The following is a 20,141-nucleotide window of genomic DNA, read 5'->3' as shown; positions in this document are numbered from 1 at the left end:
CCCGGAAGTACATCACGAGCAATTATAATCTTTCTGCCGTGCGTCTTCTCTCTCTCTCTCTCTCTCTCTCTCTCTCTCTTTCTTTCTCTCTGTCTGTCTATCTCTATCTCTATCTCTCTTTCTCCCTTTCCTTTCGATCATATTCGATAAGGTGAAACGTTATTCGCAAAGCAAACGGTACCTCGAACTCCATTTAGATCTACTTTCCTGTTCCTTGCACGGCTCTTATCCAGCGTATATAAAGAGAGTGGGACGGTCCAAGGCACTCGATAAGCGTACGAACAACGATGGCGAAGACGTTCTATAAAAGCTCTCTCAAACTTTGGATTCGAATCGAAATCGCTTTTCTGAAAATTTTCACAGCCGTTCTGGGATAATAGAGAAAGGGCGAATAAAAGTGGTGGTAAGATTTGTTTGTGAATGATCGTTTCGTTAAAAAATAGAGTGATATAAAGGGAAAAGTTTGCAAAATTTTGTTCCGATTAATTAGAAGGTTCTTTTTATTTTTTTTTCTTTCTTGTTTTTCTTTCTATTTTTTTTTTCTTTCTCTTTTTTTTCTTGTTCGTGAAATAAAATCCAACGTGAATTCATGAGATTTTCTTACGAGGTAACTTAAGTAAATAATGTGACTTTTAACATTAAAACAAATGGCAATTGCGTGCAGTACAATCTTAGTTTACTTTGAGACTCATCAAATATACATAACATTTTCTGTTCGTTAATGATATTCCTGAATGCGATGTAGAAACCAAACTTTCCTTAGTTCCTTCTTAATGGAAGTTGTTCGAGAATAATGATAATGTAAATTTTGTTAATTTTTTTGAATGAATAAAAGAGATACACGTTTTGATAAAGGAAAGAACAAAAAAAAAACAAAAAAAAGGAATAAACAGAAGCAAAAGTAAAAAAAAGAAAACTTATTTGAACAAGAAAATCAATGTATAATTTTGAAATGGTTGGATACATATATTAAGTCCTGGAATAATTTCTTTTGGCCTCATTTCGTTTACACTGTAATTCGAAATTTATGTTTCATGCCTAACTTTAACGGTGGTAGAAGGAGAAGGGGGATGGAGAAAACGATAACGAAATTTCGACGCGTTGCGCGTTCCATCGAAAAATATGAAATAAATAATGGCACGTTGCGGAAGTAGGAACGATTTAAGCTAGAGAGGAAAAGAGAAAACGAGAAAGAGAAAGAGAGAGAAAGAGAGAGAAGGGGAAGAGAGACATAAATAGAGTTAGAGAGAGAAAGAGAGAAAGAAAATAAGAGAGAAAATAGGCTGGGCAGGGTGCCAAATAACGGCAACCAATACGTTGTTACGCGGAAGTTCAACGAAGCAAAGAATAAATGAACAAGAGGAAGAGAGAAAGAAAGGAGGGGGTGGAAAAAGGATTAGAAAAATCATTAATTCTGCAATTGACCAGATCGTTTGTCCATCGTCTGAAACAATATTTTATTCGGTTTCAGGAGCTGGTTTTGCTCGGATATATATATATATATATATATATATATATATATATATATATACATACACGAATGTTGATGGTAGTAGCCACGGTACGCGCCGGTTTTAATCGATCATACCGAACAAACGGAACGGGATTGGGTAGGAGTATTTGATTTGCGAATGGGAATACACGAGAGACGAGAAGAGAGAAAGGGAGAGATAGTGAGTGTGAGAGAAATGTATCTCTCGCGTCGTCGACAGAAATACATGCGTAAAAAAAATATGTCACTCGAGGGAAAATTCAGAGAGAGAGAGAGAGAGAGAGAGAGAGAGAGAGAGAGAGAGAGAGAGAGAGAGAGAGAGAGAGAAAGAGTAAATGTACGAACGAATGAGAGAAATAGAGAGTGAAAGAGAGAGAGAGAGAGAGAAAGAGAGTAACAGCCTGATAGCACAGTAATAGCTTTTCCCGTTTGAAACTACGCGCTACAGATTTGTCGATGGTTTCATAGAGAATCGCTGAAATCGCGCAAACTAAACTAATAAAATTGTCGAATCTCTCATTCATCTTTCTTTCTCTTATTCACTCTTCGTATAACAAAATTGTTGTTGATCGATCGATCCTATCTCATCTTGTTTGTCTTCTTAATTAGTATTCAGAATAAATCTAATTGGCTAGCATACAAATAATATATATAAATAATATATATATATATATAATAATATTATATATATATATATATTAAATATATATGCAGATACAGATACAAAAACATACGTCTATCATGAAAAAAGGATTAATTTTAATGAATAAAAAAAAAAAAGAGAAAAAAAGAAAGAAAGAAAGAAAAGAGAAAAAAATATGTTATTTCAGCTTCATTTTCTATCTTCTTTCGATGATAATTACATGACACGTAGCTAACGTTCATTATTCAAGTTGCGGGCACGCTTGAATAACGCGCGCGCGAGGGCGTCGCTACACGAAAAGTTTAATCACTCAACGCTCACGTTCGTGGCGTTAAAAGTTTTCACGGCGAACAAGTTTCGCTCTGGTATACCTACTAGGACGACTAGCTGAGGTTATATGTTATATGTGATGGCGTAATTAGTATACGGTATTATATTGTTAATGCGCTTTCCACCGTGTGGATAGTTCCACGTGAGTGCGCTCAAGCACACGACTTATCGTACTCGAAGTTACTACAGCTTTAAACGTTCGCCCAGTGTCGCGTATTACAGAGGTTTTTCGTCAAATTTTTTACCTTTATTTTTTCTTTTTCCTCTTTTTCTTTCTTCTTACTTTTATTTTTTTATTTTTTTTATTTTTTTGATTTTCTTTATTATTATTTTTTTTTTTTTTGTTTTTTTTTTTTATACAAAAACTTCGTTTCCTTAGCCAAATAATGAAATTACCTTTACCACTTTATTTCTCTCTTCTAAGCTTGACGTGAAAATTCTTATAATTATTAGCGAGTTATATTATTATTATTATTGTTATTATATATTATTTATATTTTCTCGGATATTGAGTTGCCAAATATCTTTAAGATAATATATAGGGAGAAATCGATCACAAAAAGACACACTAACACGCACATAGACACACGCATACTTAAAATTCGTTCATCGATCGTAATCTTATATCTTTCGATCAAAAAATTATATTTTATCGATCATTATAATCGATCGTAATTAAAATGAAAATACGTTCAATAATCTCATATGATCGTTCAATAAAATAATATAAATTCGAGACACGCAACGAATATTAATAAATTGATAATTTTTCTCACGTTATACATCCGTCGAAATGATTATAGCCGATGGTGTATATTATTTATAATGCGCTTACTCTCTATGAGAGATGAACTCGTATAAACGAGACACAAGTGTGCTTCGTTAGCGTGGATTTAATTTTCCGTCAAGTTCTTCACGGTGATTTTTAATATCCATTTGGTTCGTAAACGCAACCCTCTTCTCGTTTCTCATCGTCCGACGGCGACGTCCCTTGTGCAAATTAATGCTATTGGCGCTCGTTGCGAATTAATTTAGCGTGTACTTTAAGCGGCACGATAACGTGCGCTCGCGTTCACGCGACCACGTTATAAAACGAGAGAAGAGAGAGAGAGAGAGGGAGGAAGGGAGGGAGAGGGAGGTAGGAAGAGGGAAAGAGAGACAAAGAGAGAGAGAGAGAGGGTGGGAGGGAGAGGGAGGTAGGAAGAGGGAAAGAGAGAGAGAGAAAGAGAGAGAGGGATAGAACGCGTCCGACATTAATTGCGACATACTCGATATTACATACTCGACGTACCGTACTCGTTAATTAGGACATTACGTTTATCTCAATTTATAGACCGACACGAGTAGAAAGAGAATACTTTTTTAATTAATCAAACTCCTAACGCGTTCGAGGGACTCCTATCAATCGTGAAATTTCTTTATTATCTGGAGCAATAATTTTTGATGTCAAATCGAATCTCAATTTATTTCAATGTCTTACGAATTTTAACGAACTCGTTACATTCTTAATTTTTATTAACGATAAATAATCATTCGTTATTCCCATATGTATGATCGAATACAAATTTGTATTTGATTGAGAATACGATTTGTTTTTGTCTTTTTCTTTTTTTTTCTTTTTTTTATTTTTCTATACGAACTAAACGATTAACAACATTAAATCACACATACACGCGCAAACTCTCAAACATACATACACACTACTCCATAATATTCGCTTAAACTATCATCCTAATTGAAATAATCTACAAATTCGTACGTTTTTTAGTACGAAAGAAAGAAAGAAAAAACATAGCAATGAATTGGTATTGAGAGAAAAGAAGAAGAAAAATGTTCGAAGACTCTTGGTGAAGAAGTTTGTAAGCGATTGGTGTTAGTAGATCCATGCAATGTTCCAAGTAGCATACCCTCGATAAAAGAGAGAGAAAAAGAGAGAGAGAAAGATAGTGTATTTGGGACGTTGACAATGCGAAGAGGCTACATAGGATGGTGCAAACGTCGCTATAGTTAAAGAAGACAAAACAAAAAAGCGGAAAGAATTAATAGCACAGCAGGGTCCGACTTTTACGCCGCATTCTGATGCTCTCCGAGTATTCCCGACCTACCCCAACTCTGTACTTACTCATCCTATAGTCTCAACCCTCTCTTCAACAACCCTCCTTTACCCCTTTTTGAACCCCCTTCTGCCTCACGGAAACGTATTACTGTAAATGAGTTACCGAGTCCTCGCAACGTCACGAGAAACGAACGTTGGAGTTGTGAAAAGAATGGGTAAAAAAGAAGAAAAAGAAATAAAAGACAAAAGAGAGAGAGAGAGAGAGAGAGAGAGAGAGAGAGAGAAAGATTAAAAGAAAAAGAAGAGTCGGCTTTTTCTCTTCATATGAGAGAGAAAGGGAAAAAACGATGAGAGACACGAATTTCAGCACTTCCGTCACGTTAATGACGCATCTTCTACGTCAGCAAGCATTCCATCGTTTTTTAACAAGTTTTGTCATTTCTCCTGATAGTCCTCGAGATCGTTTGCTGGGTTAGAGGATCTAGATTTATAACGATCCTTAAAGGAAAAAAAAGAAAAAAAGAAAAAAGAAAAAAGGAAAGAACAAACAGAAAGAAGGAAAAAAATAAAATGAACGAGTTACTATCATAAAAGGAAAATGTAACACGTTAATATCGATCGATGTTCTCAAATTTTGATATTCTTTTTAAATTTCATAGAAATATTCGTAGAAAGTTATACTTCAGTATCCGACGCTTTTACATATTTTTACCTCACCCTTTGTTCTCACTCTTTTCATTCCCTTCTATATAGAAACACGGAAGCGTTCCTATATATTGATTCTAGGCTTTGAAGGTAAACGAAAAGAAAAAGATCAGGGTCATCCGATAGGAGATTGATGAGAGTAAAGTCTCTTTTCAGGTTGATCAAACACCTAAAAAGCTCGTAAAATCTATCGATCACGAGGAAATATGGTAAGCGGATGTTAGAGGAGGTGGATGGATCTGACATGGCGGTTATGTGAAATAAAGTTCAGAGAAAAGAATCGAAGCTCTTTGTTTAAAGCACGTCAAACTGTAAGATCAAAATTAAAAATGATGATTTTCATCAATTCTGATATAACGGTGAAACGATTTGGTTCTATTCGAAATTACGTAAATAAGTAAAAGAAAGCATCGAATGAAATCATAGATCTCATCAAGTTCTCTTCCCAAAAGTATTCTCAGAAAACTGATAGAATCGTTAACGGATTGACGATCGTCTCTCGTTTCATTATAATAAAGTTGACGAAGTGCAAAACTGTTGATAGTAGTAGTAGTAGACAGCAATAGTACCAATAGTACCAGCAGTACCACCAACAGTAGTAACATTAATCGAATTTTCCTGTAATGCGAATTTTGCTGTATAAGACGAAAGATAGAATGAAACAAAATTTTTTCTTAAGAGACGCAATGACGATGACCAATCAGAAAGGACTTGACCTCTCTCTCTCTCTCTCTCTCTCTCTCTCTCTCTCTCTCTCTCTCTCTCCCTCCCTTCCATTTCCCTTCTCTTTCTCAAGAGTCTCTTTACATTCTTCTCGAGGAAAAAAACGCCTACGATGATGACGACGACGACGACGACGACGACGACGACGACGACGACGACGACGACGACTAATATCGTCGTCTAACATCAACTTCTCGCGTCTTCGAATTTACTGGGGACGCCAAGCAGCAACAGCTAGCAGTAACACGGCGTTAACCCGTTAACGTGAACCCTCCTTGCACCGTTGCACACTCGAGCTACTAATTTACCAACGGTATACGAAGGCTCGCTTTGCCACGGTACTACTGCTGCTGCTAACCTTCGTCCTTCAGTAATGACGTCAAAGCAAATGGTCTCTCGGTACTTCTCCTACACACGGCATCACGAAATTTCTGACTCGCACGTTTATTCTCTATCCTCGTCATCCTCATCCTCTCTCCTCTACCACTTACCCTCTTCTATTTCGTTACCACTACTTTCTCTTCTCTGGCATTCCTCTCTCGTACCATTGCCACCAGGCAACCAGGGAAACTCGGCTAATTTAAGTTACTTTGACAATACCGCGACGCTCCCTGGGAATCCAAATGACGCGGATTAATCCGATGTTAAACGTTTCTCCTATAAGCAAGAGTAAAACGCTATGGTTATGTACAAAATGAGAGATCGTTGAATATATAAGTAAAAATAATATATACATATATTTAATAGAATATTGTTAATCGTTCAATAAATGATTTAATACAATAAAAGTGACTTATTTTCTCGATATCGATTTGAAGCATTAAGATATCCCCCATTTCTCACTTTTCTTAATTAATTAATTAAATTAATATTTAGAAGGGTTACTATTTCCCTTCTTCCGTCATGCCTTATTTTACTCAAAGTAAAATTTATGTTTATCTTCATTTATTTAATATTGACTATCGATTCTGATAACAAACTTTTATATTACTCAATCGTATAAGTGAATATATTCTTGAAAATATAATGTTAATGTTTAAAATCTCGCGATTACAAAATTGACCTCTGTTAACATATTACCAACTGATATTAGAAAATATTTTTAACATTTTAATATTAATTATTTATTTTTTAATCGGTAAATGTTTTTAAGAATTGTTCGATTATACACTTATATCTTTACAAAAAAAAAGTAACATCCAAACATTGTTAATATCTTAAATTTTTATATTCAGTTTCACTATCGTTAAATTTTTTTCTTTCGTAATGGCCAAGTTTTTTCGTTTCCTTTGATCAACATTTTATTTTCTAATTACAATAGTTTTGTTAACTTTAATGCTTTATAACGATAATAAGCACAATATTTTTCATTTCCTATCATTCTCGTTAAATTTTGTTTCGTGTTCATCGTTTATATAACCAAATACAAGGGTGTTTTGTATAAAAATCAAAATATAGCAGAACGAATGAAGCTAAAGCTTTGATATTGGACAGGCGAAATATCTAGAAATGTATGGAATATCAAAACTCTCGGTTAGAGAGAGAGAGAGAGAGAATATTGGTATGACGTGAGCAGCAGAACGTAAGAATCGAATAACACATCTCGTTGATCCCCCACAGAAAGCCTTCTCTGTGGAAAGAATCACGTGTACGTCTATTCTAGAAAATATGATGCTCACATTTCAAATTTCACGATTGCAAAGTTAACCTCTGTTAACATGTTATCAACTGATAATAGAAAATATTTTTAACATTTTAATATTACGTTATTAATTATTTATTTTTAAATTGGTAAATAAACAAAATTAAAAATTCATTATATAAAAAATATATCCATTGAAATCTTTTCCTTACAAAATCTTGACTTAACGATTAATCTCATCCATTAGATAATTAATTATTACATTTGGCAATACTTTCTTAATAATATTTAATAGTCTGAAATATTCTTAATTATAATTTTAAATATAATGAGACTGATTATTAGAACTTTTGGATCGATAAATAAAATATTTAATTTCTATAATAGATTTTCTTTACTAACTAAAAACTATTCACTCTGCAGATGCAACGGATACCATCTGATAAATATTCTTTCCAAGCTACGAACTATATTTACCAAGTTCGTTTTGTTGCAATACGTGTATTTAAATAAAATGAAGAAAGTTTCAATGGTTCTCCAATTCTTTGTCACTTTAAACTGGCGAAAAGGATACCTATGTAAATGTATATATATATATATATATATATATATATATATATATATATTTTTTTTTCTTTTCACGATATAAGAACATTTCACGAATTTGTTTCTTTTCTTACCCACTTTCATTACTCGAACGACTCTCCTCACGATTCTGGATTCAGCAATTTCGTTGTCCGGAGATTTTGGGCAACGATAAGATCGTTCTCGTTATGGAGAAGGAAAGGCCGGCAAGTTTTCGGTGTCGGTGCTCGACGTGACCGAAGAGAATACCGGTCAAAGGTCGTTTCTCAACTTGGTCCTTACTCGCGGGAGGATTACGAGTCTCAAGGGTGAAAGCTTCTCTCTCTCTCTCTCTCTCTCTCTCTCTCTCTCTCTCTCTCTCTCTCTCTCTCTCTCTTTCCTTCATAAACAAATGTAAACGCGTGCCATGATATCTGCAAACTTCACAACATATAACATACAGATCAGAGGAGAACGAATTCCAAGTTTCCTTGTTGTTATTGTGAGCTTTATCATGTCTGCTATTTCATTCGTTATCTCTTTCTTCAGTCGAGAAGGTTTCTCCTTTCTTTCGCACAATGAACAATCCCGATGATCGCTTATCTTCTCTTTCTAGTTGTTGTATCATTGATTGCTTATCTTGGCTAACGAATGGTTTGCTCGTAACTCTCCCCAAGGTGAAGCCCATGTTCTTTGATTCTTTCTTTTGTTTTTTTCTTATTTTCTTTTTTTCTTCTTCTTTTACTTTTCTTTCTTTTTCATTAAACCAAGATGAGTACTATTTTGTGGTTAGAGGGTGAGAGAGAGAAAGAAAGGGCAGCTGCCTATCAACGTCTTTTAGATTCTAATCTCTAACAGGTCCTAAAGTTTATTTTCTCTCGTTATTATTATTATTGCGATTATAATAATGAATAATAATTAATGTTAATAAAATTTTTTAAATTTACTTGACATTCGAAATAATTCATAGGCTCTATTTAAATGAGAATCTTATTCCTTATTAGAAAAAAAAAAAAGAAAAAGAAAAAAAAATGAAACTAAAATTCAAATGATACAAAAAAGAGATGAAGCCTCGATCGGGTCATTTAATCTAAGATTATCGATATTGGTTCGAAAAAATGAAAGTGAACTCTTTTCATGAAAAGTTTACATTGATCAGACGACGAAAAGCTATTACCGAAATCTTACCGGGGAAGATTGCCAAGGCTTCTCTCTGTTTGATTTTATAGCTTGAGGGTTAGAAAAGGAGCTCAAAAAAAAAAACAAATAAGGTTGATTCGCAATCGATCCACACGTATTGCGAATCTTCACGTACGGTTGCTTGTAATAGGTCTTCTCTTGGTGAAACCTCTTAAAAAAAATATCTATATTAAAAAGTATCACTTCTTTCGCATAAATTCAATATGATTGAAAAATAAATAGTCATTGGGATGATCCTCGCTCTCTCTCTCTCTCTCTCTCTCTCTCTCTCTCTTTTCTTTCTTCGATTTTACAATTTCCATAAACATTTCCTATTTTCAGTGAGATTAACAATGATTATAATGAATACGCACATATATTCATGATATTCATGATTAACATATATATATATATATTATTATATATATATATATATTATATATTATATATATATATATTATTATATATATATATATATATATATATATATGTATAAAAACTACTACCTATTAATATGTATGTCTGTGAATACATGCATTATATCGTAAAAGAAATTTATTTTTATTTTTTTTCAAAAAGTTTCAAATGATACCTGAGGATACTATATCCAAAACATGAGAAGATCTACAAAGTGAAATAGACCCACTGAATTACCTTTAACGATTGACCGTGCATAAGAAAGAAAAAAAGGAAAAAAGACAAAAAAAGAAAAAAGAAATAGAAGAGAAAACAAAAAGAAGACTCGGGCAAAGCTTCATAGAGTCATAAAAGTAGAATTACGAGAAAGGGAGAGAAAGAGAGAGGACTTTGTAAAAAGGAATAGAAGGAAAGTAATATCATTCGCAAGAGCATGCCTCAGGCTTCGAGCGACAACATTACTTTCACCATAACTCCAGCGCTTTTTCATGTTCGATCGATCTTCCTATTTATCCTTTTTAGCCACTTTAATATTTATTCGGAGAAACCAAGGATACGCGTTCTACGTTTATGCATAAATTCAAGAACAAATCCACTTTCTATATAGTGCGACATGTGTCATGATAAAATAAAAAACAATCCTTTCACAAATTTTTCCAATTTCTTAAAATAAATTCTTTAAATATTTTTGAGCACTTGTCTCGCAGACTTTTTAAAGAATAAATATTCTTGTCATCTGTAGACTTATATATATATATACGTACGCTTTATTTACATATATCGTCCAAGTATAACGAAAAAAGAAAAAAAAAAACAAAGAAGCTATTATTTTCCTGATAACCGCATCAGAAAACATTAACTAGTCGGTATATCTTTAAAATCGCGATAAAAGTCTCTCTTTCTCTCTCTCTCTCTCTCTCTCTCTCTCTCTCTCTCTCTTTCTCTCTTGAAAGAAAAAGAAAAAAAAGAGAAAAAGAGAGATAAAGAGAGAAAGGGAGAGTCTCTAACAGAAGGAAGAATAAGGAAAAAAAAGAATGCAAAGTTTGCCAACGACGTCGGTTGCATGCTGACACAAAGAAAGAGAGAGAGAGAGAGAGAGAGAGAGAGAGAGAGAGAGAGAGAGAGAGAGAGAGAGAGAGAGAGAGAGACAGAGAGAGAAAGAGAGAGAGACTAGAGGAAAAAAGTTGAGGGTGTTGCGTTGGGAAAGACGGTAAACAAAGGAGAAAAGGGCTGAGAGTGGGAGTATGAGGAGGAGTTGAGAAGGCAGTGCACGAACAGAGAAGAACGAGACGAGAATGGGACGAGAAACGAGGGATGCTGTGCTCTGTACCTCTAACACCAATAACAACACAGACATACACCAATACCGATTCACACGGAATCCCGCGTCGTGGCTTATAAGAGTTGGCTTTGCCCTCCCTAACAATAAGCTCATTCGGTATGCAAGACTTGCAAGCCTGCGTCCGGCAGAAGGACTAATGCAATCTTTCGTGAAGCAGCGAGCGTCCTCTCGTATCCGAGCTGGCCGACGACGCTTTTATTCACCTTGACGGTACTCTACCGAAGCTCTACGAGCTTTCAAGCTAGCACGTTAGTCGTACTAGCCTTGCATTAACGTTAACGTTAATGTTCCAAGCGAAGCCACGACTGGACCGATCCTACCATCCATTCTCTCTCTCTCTCTCTCTCTCTCTCTCTCTCTTTGTCGAGATTATCGAGAAAATTTCCGAAGGACGTTACCTGAATAGAATTTCGTCTCGAACCTTTGTCAAATGTTACTGTTCTTTTGTTATCTCTTCCTCTCTCTTTCTCTCTCTCTTTCTCTCTCCCTTTCTCTTTCCCTTTCTCTTTCTCTTTCTCTCTATTTCTCATAAGCGATGCGATTGATTTCGAGATAGATAGAAAGAAATAAAAAAAGATAAAGAGAGAAAGAGAGAGAAAGAAAGAGAGAGAAAGAGGGAAAGAGAGAGAGAGAGAGAAAGAAAGAAAGAGAGAAAGGGAGAGAGAGAGAGAGAGAAAGAAAGAAAGAGAGAAAGGGAGAGAGAGAGAGAGAGAAATGAAAAAAGGGATGTTGAAAATTCAACGTGCATATAAGAGCGACTAATTTTTCATTTCAAACGCGTCAGCTTTGATCACGGACGAAATAAATCCTAGAAACAATTAACATTGTTCTACAGTTAGAGACGTTGCTATAACTCAAATGTCGCTCGTAATTCACTCTCGTATCCGATCACAGTAACAGATCAAGGTTCAAACGTTCAGCCATTAAAAAGCGAGTGGAAAGTTGGAAGCATAGATTGAATAGTAATAGTAATAGTCGTAGTAGTAGTAATATAGTGGTAGTAGTAATAGTAGTAGTAGTAGTAGTAGTAGTAGTAGTAGTGGTAATAGTAGTGGTAGAGGCAAGTTTTGGTCAGACCAAGTAACCAATCGAGAGATTTGTTCGAAGCACACGTTAGAACTCTCTACTCCCCTAGCGCTACTGACCTAACGTTTGCTATCTACTTTGCGAACGCGTTTTCCCATCGTCAGCATTTTACTCGAATGCGACAAAGAGACTCGTCGTGTGCTTTTGTGTTGCAGCATGAAAGTGCAGTTTTCTCCAACGAACGAACTAGCACAGCTCTCTTTTTAACCCTCGGATCGAAGCATTCGGGCGTAACGAGCAATTCCATTAAATCCTGTGAACGTAGATACGCGTATATATATGTGTGTATCTCTATATGTATACTTGTATATATATATATATATATATATATATATATATATATATATATATATGCGTGATCGTATATACCAAGTACAAAAGGATATTGGGCGTGGATAAGAGGACGTGCTCTGGTCGTTCTCTCTCTCTCTCTCTCTCTCTCTCTCTCTCTCTCTCTCTCTCTCTCTCTCTCTCTTTCTCTCTGTCTGTCTGTCTTTCTTACTCTCTTTCTCTGGTATACCCGGAATACGATGAAGCCGATACGACCATTCTTTCGCGATTTAATTTTCACCGAGCTACGAAACGACCCACTGAGCACGTGTAACCTGTCCTGAGCAATTTGTAAGAGCGTTAGCCGAAAGTCCGGGAACTCGAAAGATTAACATTGGATCCTTCCGATCGAATCGTTTCTTCGAATTTACCATTCTACTTTTTTCTTATGAATACGCAGATATATACATATATATATGTGCGTTTGTGTATATATGTACATTCATTTCAACGGACAATAGCTGAATATCATTATTAAATGTATTTAATGTGATTAAACAATTTTTTAAATAGAAATATAAAATAATATTATATTGTTAATGTACATAATTGTTTTTTGCCTGAATAAATACTTTAAATATATGTTAATAATGTTACGTCCGGACTGGTCGAGTCATGGATACTAAAGAGAATGAGTATGATTGAATAGGAAAATTATTTTATATGATGAAATAATTTTCTTCTCATAACAGATTAGTAAGGTCGGAAAAACTATATAATCAAAAACAGAACGTATTTTTCACCTAAATCATATTATGATTTAGATAAAAAAAATCGTTCGTGATTTTCTCACTGTTGTACGCGAAAGATGTGCGAAAAATGGATATATAGGATTCTACCTACTTTCGACATGAAGGTTTTTATAACCATTTGGATTCTGTTAGGATTTCAGAAGAACGGATTTATTCGATTAATTGTTATATCTCATTACGAGTTTTTTCCCTTTTTTCTCGTTTCTTACAGTTTCCTCTACGTTTTAAGATGATCCTTTAGCCGATTGATATGTCAGTATTTTTTTATCTCGTGTAAAAGCTTTTGATTTGCGTCACTACTTAAGATATTCATTGACCGAATTTTTATGCCCGATGAACGGTCGTCAGTGAATTTTGTTTTGAGAAAAGTTTTTGATCTGCGTCGCGAACTAGGTTGTTCATTGACCGAATTCATATACCCGATTATTTGTCGTCATTTTCTTGTGAGAAAATATTCCAAATAAAATGAATATATATTTATACTTATATCGAGGTCCAAACGTTATAATAATAATTTCATAAAAATTTTTCGTATATGTAAGATTTTTTTTATAATGATCTAGAATGAGAAAAAGAAGGAATAATGGTAATATAAAAGTAATTGGATAATGGTCAAATGGTTAACGGTCGAATTTCTGCTTGATAAACTTTGTTAACGGTTGATTAAATATCGGCTAAAATATAATATTCATAAAATTCATGAGAATTGATAAAACATTGTCTATCGATTCAATAGAAATTTTTATTGATAATTCGTTCTTTCTAATGATGTCATTCTGCAATGAATAATTGAAACAAAAACTCTATCTCTATCTTTCTCTCTCTCTCTCTCTCTCTCTCTCTCTCTCTCTCACTCTTTCTCTCTCATCCCCTCTTCTCTCTTAAAAAGAAAAATTCGCTTCGGTGAATTCATGATAAAAGAAAATGTAGGTTCGCCATTTTAAGAATACACGTGGTCATTATAAAATCCTTGTGCAATTTGAAATAATAATTTCTTCTCTTTAGAAAGATAATAGCTATCGATAAAATTCTTCAGAGAGATAATTTTTTCAAGTTTTCTTCTTGTAAAACACATAAAAGACTTTCTCCGTTCGAATTATTTCCTTTCTTTTTTATTAAACGATTCACAAGAACGTATTTTAAATAAAGCTTAGAATCGACTTTTCTAAATCAGTACGATGTCATGAGCAATAGAAAGCTTTTTAAGCTTCTGTAGGTAGATATAATTGTATGTAAAAATTACGTTGCCTATCATCAGGTGCTTTACAACAGTTTTTTAGTTTAATACATGATAAAAATGATTGACAATTATTGGCGATTTATGGAATGTTATCCGTCTTCAAGCGTGAATATTTAAAATTTGCATTACTAATTACAAATCGATAAATAAAAATAAATTTGATTTTCTGTTTTCCATTTTAACGTTAATTCTTCATTAATTTTTTATTTTGTTTTTAATAAACATATCGAATAAATATTTGAATAAATATATAATTCTATCTTAATGTCTCAAAAGTAATAATATTTTTAATATTTTATAATATTTTTAATATTTGAGCTATAATCCTATATTTTTATTGCCTTCATTTTGCATAATCGAGTGAAACTATCTCACAAGAGAGGTACGCGAAAGATTTCGGATCTAGGATTGGATCGTGTTCTCCATTTACGAAACGCGTACGCTTCACCTACCTTCAGTACCGTTTTGCAATAAGAACATTCCGAGCGCATAACGCAAATGCCGCACGCTCTTCTCTACGACCTTTTAATAAATGGTTCTTCTATCTCTCCGTCTCTTAGACGCGGGCGAGTGCACGCACGAGCAGTTCTTAAACTCAAGCAGAACTATGCAAATTACGATTTGCGACGAACGAGATAGAAAAGCCGACTTAAGGATCGTCGAGTCTTTCAATTCAAGTTCGTCCAGAATTTTTTTTCTTTGATCTTTAAAAAAAAAAAAAATGGGGAAAAAAAAGAAAAAGAGGAAGAAATTTCTGTAATCGAAATCATAAATAAATTCTTTTCTTCTTTTCCATCAATATTGTTTGAGAACGAACGAAAGGCGAATGAAATTCAAACTTCATCCTATTTCTAAGACAAAAAAAACGTGCAAAATTTAAAATACCGAATAGTAATTTATCTAGGAATATCGATTTTTTTTTTCAATTTAAATTATAACAAACGTATGAGCTTTTTATCGATTAATTGAATACGACCTTTTCCAACTTGAAAACTGTCCGAATGAATAAATCTCTCTCTCTCTCTCTCTCTCTCTCTCTCTCTCTCTCTCTCTGTCTTTTTTTCTTTTCAATTGTCAAAATGACTAAAATTAATCACACATAATATAATTAACACATAATATTATCACGTGTAATTGAACTTATCTAATTTTTTTTCTCACAAAAAAAGAAAAACGAGAGGAATACATAAGGGAAAAGAAAAAGTTGAACGAAGGATATATCTCCTTTCGTGGGCAGATATTTTCAACGAGTGACATTACGGGTTACAGTTTTCATATCCGACGATATTTCTTATTTTGAAGAGAGAACGAAAAAGAAAGAGAAGAGAGAGAGAGAGAGAGAGAAAAAAAAAAAGAAAGAGAATATACTTCCCACTCACACATTCATGTTTTTCTTTCTTTTCCAAGGACTCCTGCATGGCTCGCAATGTCCCGAGGACAGCGTGGAAAATGAAAACGGCGAGTGCAAATGCTCTCCGACGTGTCCTTCACCACCGGTCTGTTCTGAACCTGAACAACTTTTACTAACAAGAAATGCGATTCCTGGGACACCCGGTAGATGCTGCCCACGTTATGAATGTCTTCCCTCAGGTAATAGCTCATATCATCTAATAATTATAATAATTACAATAATTACAAAATTATAGTCATTGAATATATATATATATATATATATATATATATATATATATTAAAAAATATAAACTGTTTAAAAATAAAATACAAATTATTGATATAATTAAGAAGTAAGATGTGTCAATTCTGATAACAGGACATCAGCAAGATGGACATCAAGAAGGACAAGATCAGCAGCAAAGTTCAGAAAACGGTTGTCCCAGGGATAGTGTTCCAAGTGAAGATGAGGTATGCAAATGCGTACCTACGTGTCCACCTGCATCTTGTAAAGAAGGTGAACGTGCCGTTGAGGTCAGGCGAGCTGTACCTAATACTCCTGGTTCCTGCTGTCCTCTTTACGATTGTGTAGCTTCAGGTAATTAGAAAAAAAAAAAATCTTAATACAAAATCCTGCTTATCACCGATGAAACATGAAAATTAATATTAATATTATTATATTAACATATATTTATACATATTTATTTTTTATACATATTCATTATACATATATAAGTATAAATTATTATTTACGAATTAAAAGTTACCTTCCTTCGATTAGATTTAAAATTTTAAAGATCTTGATGAAAGAAAAACTTATAAAAATAAATCAAATTTATGGTGTTCCATTCACCGAAGAAGGTCCAATAATAAAATTAGACTGGTCAAGTTACGTGGTTCACCCCATATACATGTACACACAATATCGGGTCGATATCTCGAATCTCCATTCTCTCCCTCTCCCAATCACAATTCCAATCGTCGTCCACATGTTCTCTCTCTCTCTCTCTCTTTCTCTCTCTCTCTCGTTCATCCCTCTGTCCTTTACTTTCACACCACTAAGCATGTAGATATACATGTATATAGTGTATCAATGCCAAGCAACAATTTTCTACCCTTAGAGACACACGATCCTAAGTGTTTCTTCGTGATAACGCTAAGGCCAACCTATTTCCATTTCTTTTTTCTCGGGACATCTCGAGAGAGTTAGGAAAATAAACGAGCACGTCCTCGAATCGATGGAGACAGAAAGAGAGAAAAGCGATTAGGGTGTGCTGCTTAGACAAAAGAAAAAAGAGAGGAAAAAAAAAGAGAGGGAAGTATTCGGGAGAAATGATTTTTAAGTACAAAGTTAACAAGAGTGATCACCCATTTCTTTCCTCCCCCCCCCCCCACTCCCACCCCTCTCTCTCTTCTCTTTTTTTTCTCTTAAGAACTACGATACTACCTGTTGAATTTTAATGAGCTTACTTTTATCTTGCATCCCTACTTCGCGGAACTTAATAACATTGGCCATATTCACATTGAAATTTCATAATCATTAGAACTTAACCATAACCTTAGCTATACAAGATTGGATTGAAGATACAAAGTTCGAAAGGAAAGTCTAAGGAAAGTATCCGATCGTCGATCAAACCTAACTACCTTCTCTAATCCACCCTCTAATCCAAGAGGAAACAAGTAACGACATCGACGTTCGCTTTTAATCGATTACCTTTTAATTATGGTTCAAGCGTAATGGGTAAATATTGACTGGTGGTAATGCTCCTAGTGCTAGTGGTTAATACTAGTTAGATAACGTGGTAATTTCATATCACGCTTCATTATAATCATATTTTAAAGTGTATCAAACTTTGACCCCACCGCTAATATACCTACGTTCTATTAACAGTTTTTAATTATTACCTGACATTTTAACTAACGAGCGGGCTTCATTATCTTACTTTTTAATAATATTCCATACGTCAATTAATTGATGTAATCATGAAAATGAATATATTCATTTCATTTTTCTTTTTTTTTTTTAGAACTAGAACTACCAAATCAATCGAAATGAAGGATTTTAGGTTCATCTAGTGTTGAAAATGAAAAATTTTAATTTCATTAAAATTGAATGAATTAAAAATAATAAGAAGTAAAGTGCTTTTATTTTCTTTCCAAGTACCCGTCAAATTGATAGATTTAATAAAAATACGGTACGGTAGTTTTAATATTAATCATTGCTTTTTTCTTTTTTTATTTTCATTCCTTTTTTAATCATTTGGTATTAAAATTTTCCTTTCATTTTGAATATCACTTTTGTCATTTTAATTATAAAGTTAACGAGTTAATTAAAAATGTCGAATCTTACAGAATCCGTATACTGGGTTGAAACGGAAGAGGGTAGCAATACTGGGAATTGTTTCTTCAAAGATGGAATTTTCCGACGAGTTGGTGAACACTGGAAAGAGGAACCTTGTGTTAATTGCACTTGCCAAGAGAATGGCCAGGTATCCTGTCAAGCGATCATGTGCAAATCTTGTGCAAACGCAATACCACCAGATCCAGGCGAATGTTGCTCTCACTGTCCACAACCAACGAGTTCGACGGATGTCGATGTCGATAACAAATCGATTTGCAAAACTCCTTTGATCGACTGTAACCTCAATTGCGATCGTTACTTAACCGACGAGGACGGCTGTCAAATTTGCGAATGTTACGAATCAACAAAGGTCAGCTTTTTTCTTCTTTCTTGTTTGCGTCAAACATATGTTCTAATCTATTTCTTCATTTTTCATTAATCCTCTATATAATTTTATTATCTTACTTATAGTTATAGTATAAAATTATATGATATAAAAGTTATATATTCATATAGATATAATATACCTTATACTGAGCAAATATTAATTTTTAAATATAAATTGACAATTAATTTCATAGTACAACAATCAATTAAAAGTTACAAAATATAAATATACTAATTTTTTAATTAAAAATTACGGAAGGTTATATATTTGTAATATTAAACTGTAAGAAAAAAATGAGAAAATTTTAAAAATTTCTTTTCGATACTAATATGATATTATCGTCTTCATACTTTTTTTCCTTTGTAAAAAAGAAAAGATCAAATTATTAATAGCAAGTTCGATATCGTACGAATTCAAATTTCAACGTATAAATTGGTTTTATCGCGAGAAACAAATTACACAAATTTATTTGAAGAAAAACAAACCCGTACTTTTTTTTCATTTTTTCAAATAAAAAATGGAAACTTATAACTAATGTACACAAAACGCCACGTCGAAAGCAAATAATGCCAATAAGGAAAATTAAAAAAGCTCGTCTACCATTTAATAATTGTCATCTTTGACGGTAAAAATTTTTCCCGTTTTATCCGCTTGTGTTTTTGACAGTATAACTATTATTATCTTTTTAACGTTTGTTCTCGTCAAATACAGACATGATTCTGTTAAAATATGAAAATATTTTAGCTGATGTAATAAAAAAAAGAGAAGATTTGATATTTTCAAAGGGGTTAAAAAATCAGGAATAATAAACGAAGTTCTTGTGTTATTTTTAAAGTAATAATAAAATATTGCTATTATTATCTTTATCTTTATCGATCTAATTAAACAAATTTTAGAGATCATATAAGCTTTCTATTTAATCTCGCAAATATAAATAATTTTTTTTGCCTATAAATAATTCCTTTCTACTATGTTTTTAAAAAATCATTTTGCTTCTTTATGTGATCTAAAAACAAATTTTCAGAACGAAATGGTCCACACAACATTCGAAAAGGACAAACTCTGTCCAGAATTATCACGCTGTGAACTAGACTGTGATCTCGTAAAAGATGAGAGTGGATGTTCGATTTGTGACTGCCAATCAACATCAAATTCATCGTCACCATCATTGTCACCTCAACGACATCAACAAAATTCGACTGTCTCTTCGTCGAATCGAACATTGAACCATCCAATTGAGAGTTTCGAAAATGACGACAATAAGAAAATCGTCTGTCCCGAAGTAAAGTGTGATCTTCACTGTGAGCATGGTCTTATGATGGATGAGAACGATTGCACTTTATGCGAGTGCAAACCGCTTCACGAGGACTGTCCTCTGTTCGTGGGATGCAAGAAGAAATGTAGATTTGGTTACAGAACCAACAAACGCGGCTGTCCGGTAACATTCTTTTGTTAACTTTTTATATTTTATATATTTTCCTTTTTAGAACATTAATCCTCAATTTAATACAGAATTATA

General features: G+C 33.6%; 1 protein-coding gene across 1 annotated transcript in view; it reads left to right on the top strand.

The window, feature by feature from the left end:
• The window catches only part of LOC124422726 (cysteine-rich motor neuron 1 protein-like), a 314,191-nt gene that overhangs the window by 288,027 nt on the left and 6,023 nt on the right, over positions 1–20,141 (top strand). Inside the window, exons 6-9 of the mRNA XM_046959567.1 lie at positions 15,909–16,091; positions 16,273–16,491; positions 18,246–18,604; positions 19,647–20,060. Coding sequence (XP_046815523.1) covers positions 15,909–16,091; positions 16,273–16,491; positions 18,246–18,604; positions 19,647–20,060 — 1,175 coding nt within the window. The remainder of the gene's footprint in view (positions 1–15,908; positions 16,092–16,272; positions 16,492–18,245; positions 18,605–19,646; positions 20,061–20,141) is intronic.

This window comes from Vespa crabro, chromosome 3, assembly GCF_910589235.1.
Source record: "Vespa crabro chromosome 3, iyVesCrab1.2, whole genome shotgun sequence".
NCBI classification, from domain to species: Eukaryota; Metazoa; Arthropoda; class Insecta; order Hymenoptera; family Vespidae; genus Vespa; species Vespa crabro.
The sequence above is the reverse complement of the archived record's forward strand: the minus strand, read 5'-3'. Positions and strand labels throughout refer to the sequence as shown.